At 36.5% G+C, this 21,261-nt stretch overlaps 1 protein-coding gene across 1 annotated transcript in view; it reads left to right on the top strand.

Moving 5' to 3' along the window:
- itga5 (integrin, alpha 5 (fibronectin receptor, alpha polypeptide)) overlaps nucleotides 1-21,261 on the top strand; it is a 55,036-nt gene that overhangs the window by 11,562 nt on the left and 22,213 nt on the right. Inside the window, exons 2-18 of the mRNA XM_084098198.1 lie at nucleotides 4,696-4,826; nucleotides 10,037-10,137; nucleotides 10,588-10,711; nucleotides 10,802-10,863; nucleotides 10,968-11,013; nucleotides 11,756-11,884; nucleotides 12,006-12,050; nucleotides 12,460-12,503; nucleotides 12,696-12,749; nucleotides 13,676-13,728; nucleotides 13,813-14,021; nucleotides 15,379-15,579; nucleotides 15,671-15,716; nucleotides 16,176-16,289; nucleotides 18,059-18,114; nucleotides 19,114-19,271; nucleotides 20,046-20,183. Of these exons, the coding sequence (XP_083954324.1) occupies nucleotides 4,696-4,826; nucleotides 10,037-10,137; nucleotides 10,588-10,711; nucleotides 10,802-10,863; nucleotides 10,968-11,013; nucleotides 11,756-11,884; nucleotides 12,006-12,050; nucleotides 12,460-12,503; nucleotides 12,696-12,749; nucleotides 13,676-13,728; nucleotides 13,813-14,021; nucleotides 15,379-15,579; nucleotides 15,671-15,716; nucleotides 16,176-16,289; nucleotides 18,059-18,114; nucleotides 19,114-19,271; nucleotides 20,046-20,183 (1,711 nt within the window). The remainder of the gene's footprint in view (nucleotides 1-4,695; nucleotides 4,827-10,036; nucleotides 10,138-10,587; nucleotides 10,712-10,801; nucleotides 10,864-10,967; nucleotides 11,014-11,755; nucleotides 11,885-12,005; nucleotides 12,051-12,459; nucleotides 12,504-12,695; nucleotides 12,750-13,675; nucleotides 13,729-13,812; nucleotides 14,022-15,378; nucleotides 15,580-15,670; nucleotides 15,717-16,175; nucleotides 16,290-18,058; nucleotides 18,115-19,113; nucleotides 19,272-20,045; nucleotides 20,184-21,261) is intronic.

Below are 21,261 nucleotides of genomic sequence, written 5' to 3'. Positions count from 1 at the left end.
ACAGCCTCCAAAGACAATAACCTGACCTACGAAATAATTCTAATCACCAACTACTTACAGATGCTAATAACAGTTAAAGCCAAATTTGTTCTCCATATAACTGCATTGAAACAGCATTCTGTTGTTCTCTTACAAGGCCAGATTGTTTTAATTAAAGTGAGCTTCACTTTGGCAATCCCTCTGCTGGAAGGCCTCCTGAAGTCCTTCTCATTTTATGTGGAGCCGTTACAAAAAGCTAGCATCTAAGCCAAGAGCAATCTGGCTCTTATCATTATGCTAATGTTAACCCAACGTTTAAGCATTCAGTGCATGGAGAAAAGGACATTTAGGAGAGATGAGATCCTCCCCATAAGATAAACCCCCATTACATGCTAATTGTTTCTTATTTACAGTTCTTTCAGATCATTATCAAAATGGTACGGTTTAGGCTACATTAGTTTGAGTGTTAGGCGGAAGACACAGTTATTTCCACTTGTTGATGAAAGCAATTTTATGTTTCTAAAATTCCTTTTATGTGTTTGATGGTGAGTTTTGTATATTATAATTTTACATCAATTTAAGTGGCACATTTGACTGTGTATTTAGGTCTTAATGTACCGAACATAATGTGTGCCATGTAATTAGCTTTTTGTTTTGCATGTGAAGGCGGTTACTTGTTTTATCTCTAGTCTTGTCTCTAGTTTTCTTTTTAATGAATGAATATGTAAAACATTAACTTGTACTGGTTTTGCATTGCTTGGAAACTACCAATGGCATTCAAGATAAAACTCATCTATAGTGAGAATTCATCATAACAAAAGTGGAACGTTTGTAGCTTTACTGTAACTGTACACTTGTGAGCAGTCAGCCAAAGCGGTAGTGTAAGTGTACAGCATTCCAGGAACTCGAGGAAAAGAGTGAAAGTGCTTGGGAAAGTTAGTGAATTTGCAGCTGTTAGACACACTTCACATGCATCATAGCAACATAACATTTCATCAGACTAGTGCACTTGAGTTCATTCATAGTGTGCTTGGGTTCAAATGAGGTGGTGGACCAGCCTGTTCTGTTCACATTTTAGTTTTAGACATCCCTAAGGTATTATCGATGGTATCTAGAGTAGGAATATTGCAAGATGTACCATTTAATTCTAAATTCCCTGGAGGAGAAAGCCATCGTGGGAATCTGGGATTGACATTACACCTCAGCTAGTGCTCTGTAACACCTCTGGGACTCTCCCTCTGTCCATACACACATATGGCGGAAAAACTGGATACTCTCTCCAAGCCGGAAGAGGTCTTTGTTTTGGTTTCCCCTTTATAAAAACAAATGGAACGTCTGCTTTTTTATGTGTGTGTTTGTGCTCCACTTGTAGTGGCCTTGAAACAAACGGACCCTAACAAACATTTCCACATTTAATGTCCTGCCTATTTATTGGTCAGTCAATTGTTCAGGCCTTTTCCTTTTTGTCTGGTGTTCCTCTCAGTGCAGAATTTGGAAACTGTCCATGACTCCAAAGGCATAGCAAAAACAGCAAAAATAAAAAGCGATTAAAGTCAATTTCCAAATATTTTTATTTTATTTTATTTTTTAGTAAATGTGTTATTTTCTTAGTAATGCTTGTCCTTTTTATTAGTTTTAGTTTTGCTTTTTTGTGCTTAAACCTATTTATTTCAAATACTTGCCATTTTTTCATCAAACAGTTCAGTTTACTTAAAATATATCAGTTCTGTGAATTTGAAAGCAAAAGAAAGTGCTAAATACTCATAAAAGTTAATTTGACTGAACTAATTAGTTTAATTTAAGTTTGTCCTACTCAAACCAATTAATTATTTTGAGCGTTAGGGTTTACAGTGAACTTTGTTCAACTCTTTGACTCCAGACACATTGTTTTTTGTAAATAACAGCTGAGAAAATCCAGCCCTCTCATTTAGGATGCGGTCAACTGTCTGTCTTCTGTTTGCTCTGTTGTTTTTGACCTAAATGGTCATCTGGTCCTACCTATATGACTCTATCTCGACAGTCCATCTAAAGTGGGCTTGAGTCTCCATGGCTGACCGGAGGGTTTTCTGAATGCAGCCTTTGTAAGGAAGTCCTCTGTTCCGCGTCACTGAGACCAGCCCAGGGGGCAGGAAAGGGTGTTCTCTTCCTGTACCTTAACCCCCCCCCCCCTGGAGATGTCCTCAGTGCCCTCTCACAAACACCTCCACCACACCCCCATCCCCCATCTCTCAATGGACCGGCCTTAATGACAGGAAAGATGATAGTAAGTTTACAGACAATGAGGTCATGGCGGCACTGCACCAATCCATGCCGGCTCTTGGAAAATTAGACACAGATTAGAAGAGCAGGGACTGTGGGAGTGGCTGTCTAACTGTTGGGTACTTTTCAGAGAGCTTGTTTCAAATGTCAAATCTCAAGATGCCATGTGTTATTACCTTTCTAAATGATCATTCTTACAGTTTTCACCCAGTAGATATAAGAATGGGTGGAAAAAATCCCATAAATTTACACTACCGTTCAAAAGACTGCTCACCAAGACTGCATTTATTTGATCAAAAATACAGTAAAAACAGTGATATTGTTGAGTGTTTAAAATTAGTGTTTTCTATTTTAATATATTTTAAATGTAATTTATTCCTGTGACGGCAAAGCTGAATTTTATGCATCATTACTCCAGTCTTCAATGTCACATGATCCTTCAGCTTAAGATGTTGAAAACAGTTGTGTGCTGCTTAATATTTTTGTGGAAACGTGATCATTTTTTTCCCCTGAATTCTTTAAAGAGACCTTTCAAAAGAACAGCATTCTTTTAAAATTGTAATAATGATACATTTCTTTAACATAACTGTTGATGAATTTGATGCATCCTTGCAATAAAAGTTTTTATTGACCCCAAACTTTTTAATGGTAATGTACATAAAAGGAGGGAATTTAGCCATATTTAGAGACCAGAATCTCATACAGACATACAACCGCCTTGCAACCACATGGCATCCTGCTAAAGACCAATCAGAACACCTTAGAAACCACATAGCGATGTCCTGGCACTCACATTTTCTTCAGAGAATGTAAAAATGCAGTTTTAAACAGCTGTTCCACCTCCTTTCTCTCGTCCTGTCCAACTACAATTGTTTATTCTCTCTGTTTAGAAGTTTGTTTAGTTTGTGAAGTTTTAACATGTACATTAATTAGAGAACATGCTTTTAGATGTGTGGCTGTGTTTGTCTGTATGTGTTCATATATTTGCAGCTCATGTGTTTATAATAACCCTGGGGGAAAAACAGCTGTAGGAGCAGAGCTAACTCGACTTTAGCAGGCTTGGCTCTTGTTTTCTCATTGACTTGTTACCCAGTGGGACTGGTGTGTGTGGTTGTGTGTTGGTGGTCACATGTCGCCAAACAAGTTATTAACCATTGCACATGGCCACGCTGTTACATAATTTCTCTCTTTATGGTAGGAGACAGTCCATTTCCTCAAAGATTATATTTTAATTTTAAAGGGATAGTTCACCCAAAAATGAAAGTTCTGCCATTTGCCAAACCTGTATGAATTTCTTTCTTCTGCTGAATACAAAAGAAGATATTTTGAAGAATGTCAGTAACCAAACAGTTGATGGACCCCATTGACTTCCATAGTATTTCTTCCCATACCCATCAACTGTTTGGTTACCGACATTCTTCAGAATATCTTCTTTTGTGTTCAGCAGAACTAATTCGTACAGGTTTGGAACAACTTGAGGATGAGTAAATTATGACAGAATTTTCAGTTTGGGTGAACTATCCCTTTAATAAAATCTGAAAATGTGAGTAATATCACACTTTTTTTAATTCTAGGCAAACTAAGCTAACTTCAAGTAATAATTCTAATAATATAACTACATTTTTAATAATGTATAATATTGTAACTTCTCCAGTAACAAGCAAATTTTCATTAGCCTGACTACGTCAGACTTCGTACTTCCGCTCAATTTCATTTCGCTTCTGTACTCAGTCTGAGACAGCTTCAGAGCTTTCTGTTTGCCACCGGTCTGGAAACAGCCGGGCCAATCAACGAACAGAGGGCGGGCTGAGAGCCGTGACGTACACGCTGATTGTACCGTGGATGCGTAGATTTACTTCACATAATCTGCAAAAGTCGTTCACAGCCATGTTCACTCCGGTATTTCGCTCGATGGTTTTGTTTTCGCATCATACATGTGTTTACAGTGAAAGTTAAATGCGGCTGAGCATGCGCATAACACACGCCATAACCAAACGTTATGTGATTGGCTTACAGGTAACCAATGATTTTAAACTTCAGACAAGCACCCCCTAGCAAGAGAGAAAACACTTCTCTGTTATGCCATTCCAGACTCTGTCTACGAAGCAAAGTGAAGTAGCAGAGTCTGGTATTACCAGGCTAAATTTTCATAGCGATGTAGCATAACATGTTTTCAATGACTTGTTGAATTCTGTTTGGTTCAGTTTTCAATTTTGACTGTAGCTTAAACAAGCCACTGTTATAAAATGGCTTCTCAACACTGATGGTTTTTATCTTTCTTCTTTAACATAGAAGGATTGTTTCTTTACAGCTCTGATGTTTGAATCCAAACCTTTTGACAAATTGTCCCATAGACTTTTTGTGAATTGGAACACTGTACTTCCTACTCTTATAAATATTCATCAGTCTTGTTAGTATGCTAACATCTTCCCTCATCTTTTTTTCCTCCTTGAACAGTGTGAGTATTATAGTTGGAGCACCCAAAGCCAACACCAGTCAGCCCAACATCAGAGAAGGAGGATCAGTCTTCTACTGTCCATGGAGCCTCAGCCAATCACAATGCAGCAGCATAGAGTTCGATAAACAGGGTAAGTCTCACTAACCAGTTGCTGTGCTCTGTTTAAACAATGAAACCTTTTAAACACCAATATTACACATGTGATGTGGGTTCACTAAAAGATGTATTGAGACTAAATTATATGCACCAAATTGAATTTTTAGTGAAATTTGTCAAAATATTGGTGCATCACTAGAATACATACTATGGTTTTGTTCCTCAAATCAAGTTTTTCAAGCTTGCGCAGCTAAATTAGCGCACAATGTACCCTGCTAATTGTTTACCGGAACTTAAAGTGGATCCAGTATTTTGACTTAAGTTTCTACATCCTCTCCAAAACAATCCCTGTGTTGATTGATACCTGCTTCTTCCATTATGTGGCTTCCTCAAAGCTAGCAACTTTTTGGGTGCACATCTCTCTGCCTTTCTTTGTGTAGACTTTGCTCTGAGAGGGTGATGGAAGAGGAAGAGAAGGCAGACAAGTGCTCGAGCAGACTTCCTGATGTATATGCAGGCTCAGATTTTCTTAAAATGTTTGATTTTTCTCAACATGGAAGGCAGAACATGATAGCTAGAAACTGCTAAATGGCTAAATAGAGATGGTTTTATGTCATTTGTTTCTGGAAGTCATATATTCACATCTAGAGCAAAAATATATCTGGAATGGTATCACGTGAATGAAAAAATCTGATGTTATTGGTCCATGAAAAAAAAAAAAAAACTACCTACAGGAAGAAAAAATGTCACAGGAAGAATTTAAGAATTTTAAAATCTTGATATGAACTGTCTGTTTTGTGGCTGTCTTGTTAGTGCCTGCATGTTAACATTGCTCGCATTGTTGGTCGTTGATCTACTCACCATGCCAGAATAATTTCTGTTGTGGCGGTGACGTAAAACATAAAAAATGCTTTTTATTAGGATTCAGATTTCTGTGCACTGTAGCAACCAGGAAAAAGAATAAGCAGAGACCACAACAAACACTCTAACAATTGTGAATTGTCCCTTGCTTGAATCAGACAGAGTTTTAATAGCTGATCCAAGTTGCTGAGTATGTAGAACACATGTCAAGGGACAATGAAATGTTCACAATCTCAGCGAGAGACTCTTGGCTTCCTTCCTGCGGAATCAGTCTCCTCTGAACATCCAAGCTATGATTTACTGCATATTACTCAAACACAGGGAGAAAAGTTCCAGCAAAAACTTTTTACAAATTCATTTTTATAATTATTTTTCTCTCATGATGCACTGCATATGCCAGCGACGTCGTCACAGATTTTGCTTTTTAGGGCTGCAAGTATGCCGTGTGCTTATGAGTCATGTAAAACGTCATGCTCTTCTTTTTATTACGTTTGACTTTAATTAAAACATAATTTTGTTTTGGTTTAACTCAATAGCCTAGAAGAAGAGCGTAATTGAGTTACGCTAATACCCTGTGACGTGTGATGCATGGCAGGGGCTGGTTTAGCCTTGGAGGTTAATGCTTATCCAATGATCATTCAATTAGATGTCAATACATCCTGACAGATCCAAAATGGTTGATATTTTGACAAGTGGTTTTTATGCAATTTTCTTTAGTCTCAGCAGTCAGGCAATAACCTGAAATAAAGTAGCACCTTTTTGAGCCTTTTTTATTTTATTTTATTTTATTTTATTTTATTTTATTTTATTTTATTTTATTTTATTTTATTTTATTTTATTTTATTTTATTTTATTTTATTTTATTTTGAAAGCAAATATATAATTTCTTAAGAGGTTGTGTTAGGTCTTTCTAGTCTCAGAAGTTAGGAGACTAGGTTAATTTTCCCTTTATTTTCCTGTTTTGTTTTGTTTTGTTTTGTTTTGTTTTCCTTATTTATTTATATATATTTTTTTACAGTTGAAAGCATATGTCATTGTTTAAGAGCTCATGTTAGGTCTTTCTAGGTTTATATGTTATTATTAAAAATCAAATTTGCTGTGGAGAAAATAAATGACTGTTGTACTCTATTAACAGTTTACCCATTTAGTTTACGGCCATTTAGTCACTGCAAATACTGTATATCAAATAAAGATCTCACCACTTAAATCTGGGCTTGACCCTGCGGCCACTGATGCGTCATTGTGAACCTATTGTGGGCCACTTAGAAAAGCCATAGTACCGTCTTTCCTCCTGCCTAACATCCCTCAATCAGAGAGAGTATTAGCTAATCGTGTCTTCAGATCTGACCTCTTTCCTCTTCCTCCCTGATAAGAAAATAACAGAGAATAATGAGAAAACGAGAAAAGAGAGTGGGTGGGAATCGGAGGAGAGAGAGCGTTGACTCTTGTCTATTCTCATTTCCCCGTCTCTCGGCGTCTCCCCAGAGACGCTTGATGTGATGACTGAATTTAGCCATGTGGCTCGTGCCTTCCGCTACCCCTTCCTGACCCTCCCTTTCTCTTACACAGATCTAGATACTCCACTAATGGGGTGGTTCTCTCATCGCTGAAAGAGAGAGGTGTGTGTGTGTGACCTCCTCACCTCCACTATCCCACGAGAGAGTCGGCCAGGTCATCTTGGCCTGACTCCAGGATCTGAGAGCACTCATAGGATTAGCAATCAGGGGAATTTTGATTAAAATGGCTGTATATCACAGCAGAGGTGTCTCCTAAGGTGCCTTAATTGTTGGAATACTTCCTCTTAAATCCTCTAGGTTACATCAGAATTTGTCTCATGTTACCAGACTAAAGTCTGGTCTAAATTGCAGAATATTCTGGCCAAGAACCACCCACTCAGACATGTAAAGTAGTTTCACGTTTTATGTGACATTTAAGATGAAATTGGATTGAACCTTGAGCAAAACAGAATGTCTGGTTTAATTTCCACAATTAAAATGCTTGAATATCTGTCAAAGATTCAGTTCAATGAATCATTAACCAAATCCAGTTACTAATTCTTTCACAGAAGCACTCATTGCTGCGCAAGAACTTTTAGTTTTCAAACGTCATTCAATTTTTGTGTGTAAAACATGTGAAAAATGCCTAGATTCAATCCCCAACTGCTGTAACTCTACGGTATCTTGCATCCAAGTCTTAAATAATCATCAAATCTCATCCAGTTTTGGGTAGTTCTCCCCTAACTGTAACCAAACAACACCATTTTCCCCACCTTCCCCACTGAGCTTTATCTTCCCACCTCACCCATGATGTGGAAAGTGAGATAATTGTTAGTTTTAACGGTCCACTTCCATTGACGTTGACTGATTCTCGTCCCACAAACTGTCCTCCCCAACTGCGCGCCAGGAGGACACGGCGTCTTCCATACACCCTGTCTTGGAGCGCAGTACACACACTTGAGTTTTCAGTTGTAAGGAATCTCACAGGGGCAGGACTGCTGGTTTTCTTTACTTTGGCAGTGAGAGAGGGAAAGACGGGGAGGAAAAGAAAGAGAAAACCATCACCCTGGAGGTGACCATAAGGCATATATCCTCTAATGTTATTAGAGGGCTCTAATCCCCACTGCTTTGCTACTGGGGTACCAAACATCCTTGAGAGAAGGAAACAAAAGATGTCTGGGGAAAAGGAGGTGTGTGTGCGTGTATGTGTGTGTGTGTGTGTTTATATGGGTTAAGGGGTGGTTTGGAAAGGAATAGGACAAGTCTACAGAGATGACAAGTAGAGGGAGATAAAGAAACCATACAAGATAGTAAAAGAATGAGTGGGAGTTGGTGACTTAAACAGAGAAAATAATAAATTAGAATTCCTAGAAAGGGATGACAGACTTTGAGAAAGGGAAGAGGAAGGTGAGGGGTGCTATTAACTGAAAGACAGAGAGAGAGTGAGTCTGAGAGAGTGTGTGTGTTTGTATCTGTAGGAGTGTATCTGACAGATAGCTTGAGCTCCTGTTTTGCTTGGATGAGGATTCCTGGCACTGTTCCTCACTCAGAATGAGACAAAGTCATTTAGACCGTAAAATTGGGTCTTACCAATTGGATGAATCACGCAAAGCAATGTTTGGGTTATATTTCAAATAATATTGGGTTATTATTTATATTTTTTTATTATGACATTATTTTAATGACAACTATGCATATTTTTCCTGGATTTTTTTTTTTCATTACTGTTATATGAAAAAATTGAATGATGATGCCTAATTATGAAAATAAAATTTTGGCTAATTTAATTATAGACTTATAATTTCCTGTTCTTCTTTTAATTTGGGGCTGCACTATGATCCAGACATTTCTTGACAGTTTTCACAATATTAACCCACACAACTTGAGCTCCTGTTTTGTTTGGATGAAGGTTCCTGGCACAGTTTCTTCTCTCCGAATGAGACCAGCCCCGAATGAGAGCCAGCTGAGAATTGTGTTACCGCCAGTTGTACCTTTCACTCATTTCTCCTCTTCCTCAATCTCTCATTCCCCCTTCCCCTCCATCACACCACAGAACCCTGTTGCATCATGGTTGTAATTATGGTGCAACTGGAGAAATGTCTGTGGCCCAGTTCAGTTTGGCAGTCAGGGATGGGAACGGAGTGTTTTGAAGGCGTTTGGATGTTCTGGCCTAGTGACTCCTCTGGCAGTTGAACCTGAGCTCTGATGGTCTTGGTCTAGTGATCTTATTGTTGAATCCCCACCACTCTCATTGGTCAGGACATGTCACCTTTGTTTTGATTTCAGCCCATATGTGACCATCTGTCTTTTCTCCTTCTTGTGCCTTCTTCGTGATATGACCCTTAACCTCAGTGGACACCTGAGCCTGCTTTGTACAGTCTGTTCTTTTTTTTTCACCTTGGACTTTTTTTTATTTTATTATGGGTCTTAATGCACTTAAAATCAACATGGAACTGCATTCACAACACATTTAACTTCAGTGATGTGACATTTCTGAGTGCAACAGAATTGTGAAATGTGATTTGATATTCATAGTTAATATTTTTTCTTGCCCACACGACTGTTTCAGAGGAGGTTTATAAATTGCTGAAACATTATTACTATTATTATTATTATTATTATTATAACATATTATTTCTTTATAATGACAATTAATGATGGATTGTGCACAATAACAACATTCACATTTATTACATTTGTGTTTTTGTAAATAAACTGAGCAACAAAATTAATTGATCATTTATTTTATTTATCCTTTCATTCTATTGTTCATAAGTGGTATCATCATCATCATCATCATCATCATCATATTCATTTGTATCATGTATATTAATATTATATAATATATTAATATGTATATTTTTATAAAAAAAAATTCTTGCTGTAGGAGATCTAAACGTGACTGTAAATGGAACAATGTATCAAGGAGAGTTCAAATCCCATCAGTGGTTTGGAGCAACAGTACGAGTGCATGAAGATAGTGTGCTGGTAAGATCTTTTTACTTTTATTTTTGACTGTGTGAAAAATAGTCAGTATAATATTCAATTTGGACTCATTAAAAAAAAAATTGTGATTGCATTGCCTTCAATCACACGGTCTTGAAGAAATAATGGTTGGTGACTCAAGTCTAAAAATGCTCTTAAATTGTCTGTGTTAGTTTCAAATGATAAACCAATCAGATCCAGCTCTATTTATTCCTTATAATTCCTTGATTTCGAACTTTGGCTTGTGGATAATGTAGGATTACTGTCTGTAACGTCAAAAGCCCAGGTGCTGTTCTTCATGGATTATCAAACAGTGACCTGGATTTATGGTCACGGTTGCTTTACTCCAGAACTACTGTTGACCTCTCTTAGTGTCTTCTCTGCACTCTGCTAGCATGTGGGTTTTGTGTTTATAGAGTTGACCTTTAACTTCTAGCATTATCCATTCCATAGGCTTGTGCCCCCCTTTACTCATGGAGAATCATGGAATCAATACCTCGTGCTAATACTACTGGCTCGTGTTTTCTGGCCGTCGAAAACTTCACCAAGTTTGTGGAATACGCTCCGTGTCGCACAGGTGGGCTTGAAGTCAGCGATGATTTGTTAAGGCACTGTCCAATATAAGTCGTTTTGAAGTGAGAGTAACATAACTTGCTGTCCGTTGCAGAATTTCATGGAAGAAGAGGACAAGGCTACTGTCAAGGTGGATTCAGTGCTGATTTTACTCAGGTGAGACATTGTTAGAACTGAATAGAACATATCATTTCAAAATGTAATGCATATCTTCTGTTTTCTTCTTCTGATCTCACCTTGATACTGTTGCTATGTTACAGGAAGGAAAGGTGGTGCTTGGAGGACCTGGCAGTTACTTCTGGCAAGGTTTGGCATTCAACATTTAAACACTAGTTTGAGAATACAGTCTTTTAAAAGCTCATCAGTATGTGGCATTTATATTAAGTATGGTATGACCACTTTAATTGAAAAATTTGGGATCAGTAAGATTCTTTTTTTTTTCTTCATGGAAAGGATCTTTTTATCCAGGTAAGGATGCATTAAATCAAAGGTGACAGTAAAAGAAATGTATAAAGGCAGAAGAATGAACTGATTTGATGTAATTTCGAAAATCAGGCCAAAACGAGCTTCGTTTGGAGTTCGTTTTGGGAGTTCAAAACAGCTTGCCAAAGCGAACCTTCCGGAAAAGTTCGCTACGGCTGGTAAACACCTTTGTACTACCATTGGTCCGTGGCGATTACGTAATCGGTATGTGTGCGCAGATGTTCCGCCTTCTTTCACTTGGAAATCTTTTCTGGTTCATTTCCTCTAGTTAAGTCCGTCCAGGTCGGACATCCGTGAGTAAAAATATGAACACACTGGAGTAATAAATGAACGTGATGTGACTTTACTAGAGTGCCGAAATGCAGAGCTCATCCATGGTGCCATGATCAGATGCTTTTCTTATGCTTTACTTAAAAAATGCTTGCATTTTTCTCAAGTTTGTTGTAATTTTTAATCATTTTCTGCTCTGAAAATGTGAATATTTACATTTATTATTTGCATCGACTGTGACCTTTAGCTCAATGCAAGTGCAATTAAAAGATCAGTTTCTCCTTACAATCTCTAGGCCAATTGATCACTGCAGCTAAACAAGAAATCGTCAACGCCTATTACCCGGGATACTTCTTGACATCAGTGAATGGCCAGATTCAGACCAAACAGATAAAAGAGATCACATTTGATGACAACTACATGGGTGAGTCTTTCCATCCCCCTTTTATTAGTTGTTGAGTAGTTTTTATTATTGCCTTATCACAGGGTGTTTCCTGTTTGTCACCTTCCACATTTTCTTTTTTCCACATTCATTTGTTTAACAGGTTACTCATTGGCTGTGGGCGAGTTCAGTGGTGATGATAATGAAGGTGGGTGTCGTAAATCTAAAAAATAAAACCTCTACATCATAGTGCTCGATTAGGTTACAGTTTCACTAGATTATTTTGGTGTCATTTTTAATTTACCCATTAAAAATGGAAATAGAATGACGGTGACAGTGTTTTACCACAGATAATGATTTAAGATCCTCATCTGCTGTTTGAATAACCATAGACAGAAGCATTAAATCGGAGCACTGTATGTAGAACCTTTCAAAGGAAGTGTTATGATTATACCCTATTATATTCATTTCACTTAAACAAACTTGAAAACAGAGCACTTGGAGTGGCTCTGATCACCAGAATTCTCCGAGTTCCTGAGGAACCAACACATTTCCATGTTTCCACTACTAAATCTTTCTCTTTTTCCTCCTTTTTTTTTTGGCTTGCCTGCTCTCAGACTTTGTGACTGGAGTTCCCAGGGGAGTCAGACTCCATGGACAGGTGAGAAGAAGCAGTAACGTTATCAACTGTGACATTTAGCCAGAGAACTTTTTGCTCAAATTGTGGGTTACAGCAACTTTTCAGTGTGATACATGTGACAAAATCCCTTACACATCCCCTAAAGTAACCCAGAGATTGATATGATGGTACTTAATGGAACGAAAATTATAGTGTGTTGCCTTTTCTCTTCAGGTTTCCATTTTCAATGGCTCTCTGGATTTGCTGAAGACTTTTACTGGAGAGCAAGTAAGTTTGATCCCATTTATTTATTTTCCAGTATGACAAACATTAAACAAGTGCAACATTCGGATTATAGTAGTATTAAACTGTTGGTACATACCATATTCCACACAGTCTAAGGTGAAATATGCATTGGTGCATTGATGTTTAATTATCAGAGAGGCTTAGTTATGGATTATTGTGGCCAGTAAGAAACCACCTAGTAAACTTGAACATTTTAGCAACCGTATAGAGATGCATAGTTACCATACAGAGCATCTCTTATCATCAACAAGTTTTGTATGGGCATGCACCACTGATATTTTCAAATCTAGTTTCTAATTTGTTGTATTGGCTTTTGTGGTGCAATACTAATAATATATGACTGCAGCTATATTTGGACGTGGCATTTAAACAGAAGTTATGTCATTCTTACTGCTTTGCAAAGCTTCATCCCACCATGATATTCAAACTGTTGCACACTGATGATATAAGCAAAAATAATTTCCTTTAACAAGTCTCTTTAAACTGGGCTAGAGTGCTCTGTGGTAAGCAGTAAAGAACGGATTATGTGAGGCGAGAGCTTACGGGCAATTTTCCTAAACTAGCGCCACAGTTTTGCAAATGGAAATTGTTGGAGGCCTTTAACTGCTCTGATTGCCTCAGCTGAGTAAATACAATCAAAAAGCATTTGTGTGTGTGCCCACCTCAGGGGGGCTAGAAAAAGAGCCACATCTGAATCATCAAAGAGCTCTTTTCATGTACTCACACCACAAACTGGAGTAAATGTCAATGAAGGCCTTTAGGCGAAAAGTAATTGTTCATGTGACATTCATAAGATCCTACATGCTGTTTGCATGTGCAGTGTAAAAATGTGTAGTTTGTATCTGTGATGATTCAGATCAATTACAGTTTTTAGATTTTAAATCACCAGATGTTCCCAAATTTTTCAGATGGGTTCCTACTATGGCTACTCGGTGGCTGTTACTGACATCAACAATGACGGGTAGGTAGTCATAACCAGGTTTAGACAAGAATGCGCCACAGGAATGTTATCAGTGTTTAAGTTTGTGGTTCGTATCACCTTCAGAATGACAGACCTGCTAGTTGGCGCTCCCATGTTCATGGTTCGTGACTCTGATGGGAGGTTAGAGGAGTTGGGTCGGGTCTACGTGTACTTGCAGAATGGACCTCTGGATCTCACACCTCAGCTACCTCACCTCACCGGCACACAGACGTTCGGCCGGTTTGGCAGCTCCATTACCTCTCTTGGAGATCTCAACCAAGATGGTTACAACGGTGAGAGATTTGTCTAGATTTTTGCATTGTTTATCTGACAGTCTTTAAATGTGACCCTGGATCACAAAACCAGTCTTATGTTGCACGGGTATATTTGTGGCAATAGCCAACAAAACATTGTATGGGTCAAAATTATCGATTTTTCTTTTATGCCAAAAATCATTAGGATATTAAGTAAAGATCATGTTCCATGAAGATATTTTGTAAATTTCCCACCTTAAATATATAAAACATTTATTTTTGTGAATGGATGCAGCACTATCGCCAATAGAAATGGACAACTTTAAAGGCGATTTTCTCAATATTTCGATTTTTCTGTACCCTCAGATTCCAGATTTTCAAATAGTTGTATCTCGGCCAAATATCGTCCTATCCTAACAAACCATACATCAATGGAAAGATTATGTATTCAGCTTTCAGATGATGTATACATCTCAATTAAAAAAAACAAAAAAAAACATAAGACTGGTTTTGTGGTCCAGGGTCACAAATAACCATATCGGTTATCGGCCGATATTGGAGTTTCTTTGTCAGTTTTGGTTGTTATTAGATCTATATCGGACGATATTTAATTGTGCAAGTTTACATTTAGATTACCTTTCTAGTCATCTAACACTCATTTAAGTTATTTTTTAAAAATAGAACACTGTGAAATGTAATATTTAGCAAATCTAAATATCAAATTAATATCATTCATATTGTACATTCTAATGTTATGATGCCTAAATTTATTTAAAGCATTTAAAATTATTTATTTTAATGAAGTGTTTAGTTTTGAATTTATTTAGACAAAATAATATAGAATTTTAATATCTGTCACTTATCGGTTAATGCGAAATAATTATTTAATTTTTTTGTGTTTTATTTTTGACTTATTTAGACAAAATTATATAGAATTTTAATATCTGTCACTTATCGGTTAATTTAAAATAATTATAAAAAAAATTTGTGTGTGTTTCATTATTAACTTTAGACAAAATTATATAGAATTTTAACATCTGTCATTTATCGCTTGTTGCTTTTAGTTTTTAGTGTTTTATTTTAAATTTATTTAGAGAATATTATATTATAATATGGAATTTTAATATCTGTCATTTATCAGTTAATTTAAAATAATATTTTTTGTTTTATTTTTTATTTATTTAGACAAAATTAAATAGAATTTTAATGTCTGTCATCGATCTGTTCATTTAAAATGATTACTTTAAAAATAAAACAATAACAACTCATTTCTTTAGACAAAATAATATGGACTTTTAATATCTGTTGTTTATCATTTATCATGATCACACATTTCTTTTAGTAGCCAGAAATGTAACATCGGTGCACCCCTAATTCTGCAATCTGCTCTTAACAGATGTGGCCATCAGCTGTCCGTTTGGTGGGGAAAACAAACAAGGATTGGTGCTCATCTATAACGGACATGCTGGAGGACTCGGGGAAAAGCCCTCTCAGGTGATCGCTGGCCAATGGGCTTCTGCCGCACCGTCAGCTCTACCTGCAAGTTTTGGTTACGCCCTTCGTGGAGGCAAAGACCTGGATAACAATGGCTACCCAGGTGAGAAAGCTTGTCGAGCTCTGTTGAGTTACCATAAACCACCACCATTACTTTTGAAATCTAGTCTGATATCATGTTTTTGTTGTTGCAGATCTCATTGTTGGTGCATTTGGTCAGGACACAGCTTTTCTTTACCGGTCAGTCAAAGACATTTTTTATATTTTAAATTTCAATTATATTTCTATTCATCAAAGAATCCTAAAAATGTAAACAAAAATTAAGCAGCACAACAGTTTTCAACATCGAAAATCATGAGAATGTTTCTTGAGCTCCAAATCAGAATTTAAGAATGATTTCTGAAGGATCATGTGACACTGAAGACTGGAGTAATGATGCTGAGAATTCAGCTTTGCCATCACATTAATAAATTGCATTTTAAAATATATAATGAAATAGAAAACAGTTATTTTAAATTGTAATAATATTTCACAATTTAATTGTTTTTACTGTATTTATGATTAAATAAATACAGCATCTGTGAGCAGACGAGACTACTTTCATAAACTTTTGAAGGGTAGTGTAGCTATGGAAAGCTATTTAAATTTGAATCATAAAACTGTTTAAAATGCTAAATACTGATGTTATGTCATTTCCAGGTCTCGTCCTATTGTGAACACCAGTGCCACCTTGACTGTCTACCCAACTATGATTAATCCTGAGGAGAAAGTTTGCCCCATAAGCCGTGGGAACGAGACCCTGCATGTGTCCTGGTATGTCTGCCATCTTGTTTTGGCCAGAATTTGTTGTATTTCTGGTTCAATGCAGTAAATAGGCCTTTAAATTGTCAGGCCTTATAAATTCTGAGCATTCAACAAGTAATAAAATGGTATAACATCATGATCTTTCACATTTAACATCAGTTGAGCGGCATTGAAGTTCACTTATGTAGGAATTTTACAAATCTAATTTAGTAAATGAAGGTTACTTCATTACGTCTACAGTCGGGCTTCGTGTGTCCGGCCGAGCATATGGAAAGGTGTAGTTATGCTGTCGGCAGATGCTTTTCCAAATGGTTTGGACACGCTATGCTGGTTGAGAACGAGCCAGGAAGGTGGCGAGAAGCGTAAAAAATGGCCGTTTCCCACCTCCATTATGTATGTTTTTGAAATATGCATCCTATCTGTGGAAGGAAAGGAAACTCCACGGGGCTGGTCTCCATCTGACGTAAAACGTCTGTGTCTCCGCCTGTTCTGTTTTATACAGGGAAAGTTTGTATACGTATGTCATGATTACAAGTCGTTGCCTAGACACAGAGGCTTTTGGGAGAATTTAGAGAGCGAGAGAGAGAGGTCTAGCAGTGGCTTTGAATGAGATATTGTTAAGTGGTGGAACAGCTGGGAAACATCAGGACGCACTGAGCTGCGCACACACACACACACACGTGCGCACACACATACACTGAGGCTTAGAAACACACATGGGAACACACTGCGTTTATTGCACAGGTCAGAAGTAGCCTGGATTGTGATTTTTCTTTTTTTCTTCACTCTTTCACTCTTTTCACCCTTCTGAATCTTGTTTCTTTTGTGTTCTTTGTTTTGTGTATCCTTTTTATTCTTATATCTTTATTATAGCATCCTTTCCTTTGTTATAGTATCCTTTCCTTTGTTACTATTTCTCTCTTTTTTTGGGAAACTTGACTTTTTTAAACTTTTTCAGACCTTTTTTAAACTTGTTAACTTTTTCAATCCTTTTTTAAAAGGTTTTCATTCTTTCATTGAACTGTCGTTCAAAAAAAATCATTTTTTTCTTTCTTGCTTGCTTTCAGTTGCACCATCATTTATTACTCTCGAATAGATGGATACATTTCTAATAACTTAATTAGATAATCATCTATTCTTTGGGGTCAGTTTTTTTAAATGAATACTTTTATTTAGCAAGGATGTATTCAATTTATCAAAACTAAAACTAAAGACATTTATAATATTGTAATATTGCAAAAGATTTCTATTTCAAATAAATAACTTTTTAAATAACAAATTACTATTCATCAAAGAATCCTGACAAAAATGTATCACAGTTTCCGCAAAAATATTAAGCAGCTCAATAAATAGAAATATTTCTTGAGCAGCAAATCAGCATATTAAAATCATTTCTGAAGGATCATGTGGCACTGAAGACTGGAGTAATGATGCGGAAAAATGCTGGAATGAATTGAAATATTTAATAAATTTAAATGTAATAATATGTCACAATATTATAGTTTTTTACTGTATTTTTGATCAATTAAATGCACACTTAGTGAGCATAAGTGACTTTTTTCAAAAACATGAAAAAATCGTACCGACTCCAAACTTTTGAAGGGTACATTACATCAGTTAAATCACCTTTCCTCCCTTCCTTTCTTCAAGCTGTCAAGCCATTTGGCCTGAGGAAATGATAATAGCAAATATTTCATAGCCAAAGCGATGCAAACAATGTGCCTCATTGTAATAAGTCCACTTCATCTCTCATCATTTGTCTGCTGTGCTTCTTACAGTGTCAACCTGAGCTTTTGCCTAACAGCCAATGGGAAGCACCTACCAAAAGATCTCGGTAAGCCACATCTGCTCCCGTTTACATACCTGTAGGATCCCCTTTGCAAAGAGATCTTAATAATATTCCTTTTTAGATAAGCAACCACCTGCAACACCCAAGCATTGCAGTGGAAATGTATTCCAGGTTCAATTTTTGCTTAATTTCTTCACAACCTAAAATAAATGTTTTTTTTGCAGAGCTTTGCTTAATATTTCTGTTTCCCATCCCATCCATAAGCATATCTTTGTCCATACGCAACCTTTACAATGTATTTATTCAGTAATTGCTTACCTCTATATGGAAGGCATTTTATGCCAATTTTAAATAAATCAATTAAATAATAAAAATGAAAACTTAAACCAGATTAACAATTTCGTTATAGAAAACTCTATGCAAAATATGTGACAAAATTGAAACAGTGACAATGCATCATCCCTGTCAAATCACCAATTGCGTTTTATTTTTCAATTTGACAGGGATGATGCATTGTCACCTTAAAAATCATTTAATTTAATTTTCAATTTTGTCACATATTTTGCATGCAGTTTTCTATAATTAAATAGTTAATCTGGTTTTAGTTTTGGTTTTAATTGGTTTATTTAAAATTGGCAGAAAATGCCTTCCATACCTCTATTCCCCCCGGGCTAATGACACCACCATATGCCCTGGCATTAGGCCTAGACTATGTGTGAAGAATAACACCTACACACACTCAGATAACTGAGCACAGGTGCCCAACATACATCTGAATGGCATGCACATTCCTTCATGCCCATCAAAAGCATTATGGCTTTTCTTAGAGTCTTTCTCTTCAGGTTTTGGATGATGATAAAACCTAAATGTTTGGGAGAACTTTCCACTCTTGCCAAAGCAGAAAGTTCTGATCTGACCAATTGGCTTTGAGATTTAGTGCCGTGTCAGCATGGCGCCGTCCTGCACCTGTGTGTGGAGCCAATACTTAAAAGCGCTGTGCCCAAAAGACTTCTAAATATATCTGTTAATGGGCCTGTGTTGTAGAGTTTAACGTTGAAGTTCAGCTGGACCGTCTGAAGCAGCAGCAGAAGGGGTCCATACGGAGAGCTCTGTTTTTAGACACCCATCTTCCCACACAGAAGAGGACTATGACTGTGCCAAATGGAGGCAGAGTCTGCAGCGACACTAAGATCTACTTGCGGGTGAGTTTTACTTACAAAACTTACTGGTATTACTAGAAATATAACAATACACTTATGTCATGTTTCGGTTCGATACACAATACTGATCTCACGATACAATACTCTCAACAACTTAAAGGGATAGTTCACCCAAAAATTACAATTCTGTCATCATTTACTCACCCTCAAGTTGTTCCAATGTATACTGAATGAATTTCTTTGTTCTGCTGAACACAATGGAAGATATTTGGAAGAATGGAAAGCAGATCTCGCCCCCCATTGATTACCATATTATTATTTTTTTGGTATTTTTTCCTTCTGGGATTACCATATTTGATGTGGCATTGCCATATTTGATGCTAAATTAAATCTTTCATTTCTATACATGATGCATATTGTTTTCATCCACGATATATATTGTTGCATTTTTGCATTGCGATGTGTTGTGACACTCCTACTATTGCTAATATATTAAATTTAGGCATGTAATCATGTCCTAATGTGGCATTCAGAAGATATTTGTTGTTTAATGTACATTTTATAAGCAAGGAGATTGTGAGCCAATGAGAATTAAGAGTAGGTGGGGTTAACCAATGGAAATTTGCTGTGGAAAAATGACCTACACCGTTAAAGTGATTTATTTTTTTTATTTTTTTTATTAGTACAAGATAAGTGTTATAAGTGAAGTTAAGTGTGGCAACACACAAAAACATGCAGCGAGGGATTAAGGGTGTCATTTCATCCTGCTTTCTGACCTTTCTCACAAACTCCCACTCTGTTTTCCTCGGAGTGTAGGATGAGAAGGACTTCAGGGATAAGTTGTCTCCCATCTTCGTTGCGCTCAACTTCAGCCTGAACCCTCAATCCGCGGCAGACAGACACGGCCTGCGGCCCATCCTCAACTACCAGACGGCGGAGCTCATCGAACAGAAAGTACGTATATTTGCTGCTGCAGATATCCCACAATGCTTTGCAGGAGTATCGCATGGTGCGGTGTGTTCTTCTCTCCCTTCATGATGAGATTATCAAAACATACATCTGGGATGTTCTCCAAATTGTCTGGAAAGCCGTTTGAGAGCCGGAGGAAATGTGTAGCGTGTACAGCGGAGAACTTTTCACTGTCCCACCAGGAGAAGCTCTCTGGGCATTGTGGAAACTCCACCGTAGAGGTGTTTGTGTGTATAAAGGGTTAATAGATTTGTGTTTTTTTTCCGGGCGGGCCCTCACAGGCCATATGCCGTCTGTTTAGGTTTAACGTTTTGGGTGGCAGTTTTCTCTCGGTAGTCATTGAGACTGTGCCGAACACATGGGCCGCTGTGTTTCTGCATATGGTCATTCTAATCAGAGATCTTGGAAACATTGCAGATGGAGCGATCTTCTAAAACGTTCGCTTATTTGGGCCAAGTGGAAGTGTATCCATGATAATCAAAAGGAAAATTCTTTTTCATGTTGGTTTCATATGATTTAAAAAAATAAACATAAACTGTTAAACTGTTTTCAATTAAACAATTTTATACTATAAAAATATCATTTTCTAATCATTTATTATTATTTATAATAATTATTATTAGGAGTACTATTAATAATATTACACTATTATTATGAATATTGCATATGTTTAACAAAAATACTGTGAAAAAAAAAAAAAAAAAAAAAAAAAAAAAAATATATATATATATATATATATATATATATATAAAATATATTATTTTATTTTTATTTACTTTAAAATAATGTGGATATAATTATATAGTAAAAAATATAATTATCATTATTATTATTATTATTGTTGTTGTTACCGCAATCATTTTTTATAGAGTATAAACATTATATAAATATCCACAATGTTTTAGAGTACTTAACTTAGTACTTAACAAAAAAAATGTTGTTGTTGTAACCACAATATATTTTTATAGAGTATAAATACAAATATTGTTGGTAACCTATTTACAATATTTATACTCTATAAAAATATACTGTGGTAACAACAATATTATTAAAATCAATTATT

This window comes from Abramis brama, assembly GCF_963993115.1.
Source record: "Abramis brama genome assembly, chromosome: 22".
Taxonomy (NCBI): domain Eukaryota; kingdom Metazoa; phylum Chordata; class Actinopteri; order Cypriniformes; family Leuciscidae; genus Abramis; species Abramis brama.
The sequence above is the reverse complement of the archived record's forward strand: the minus strand, read 5'-3'. Positions and strand labels throughout refer to the sequence as shown.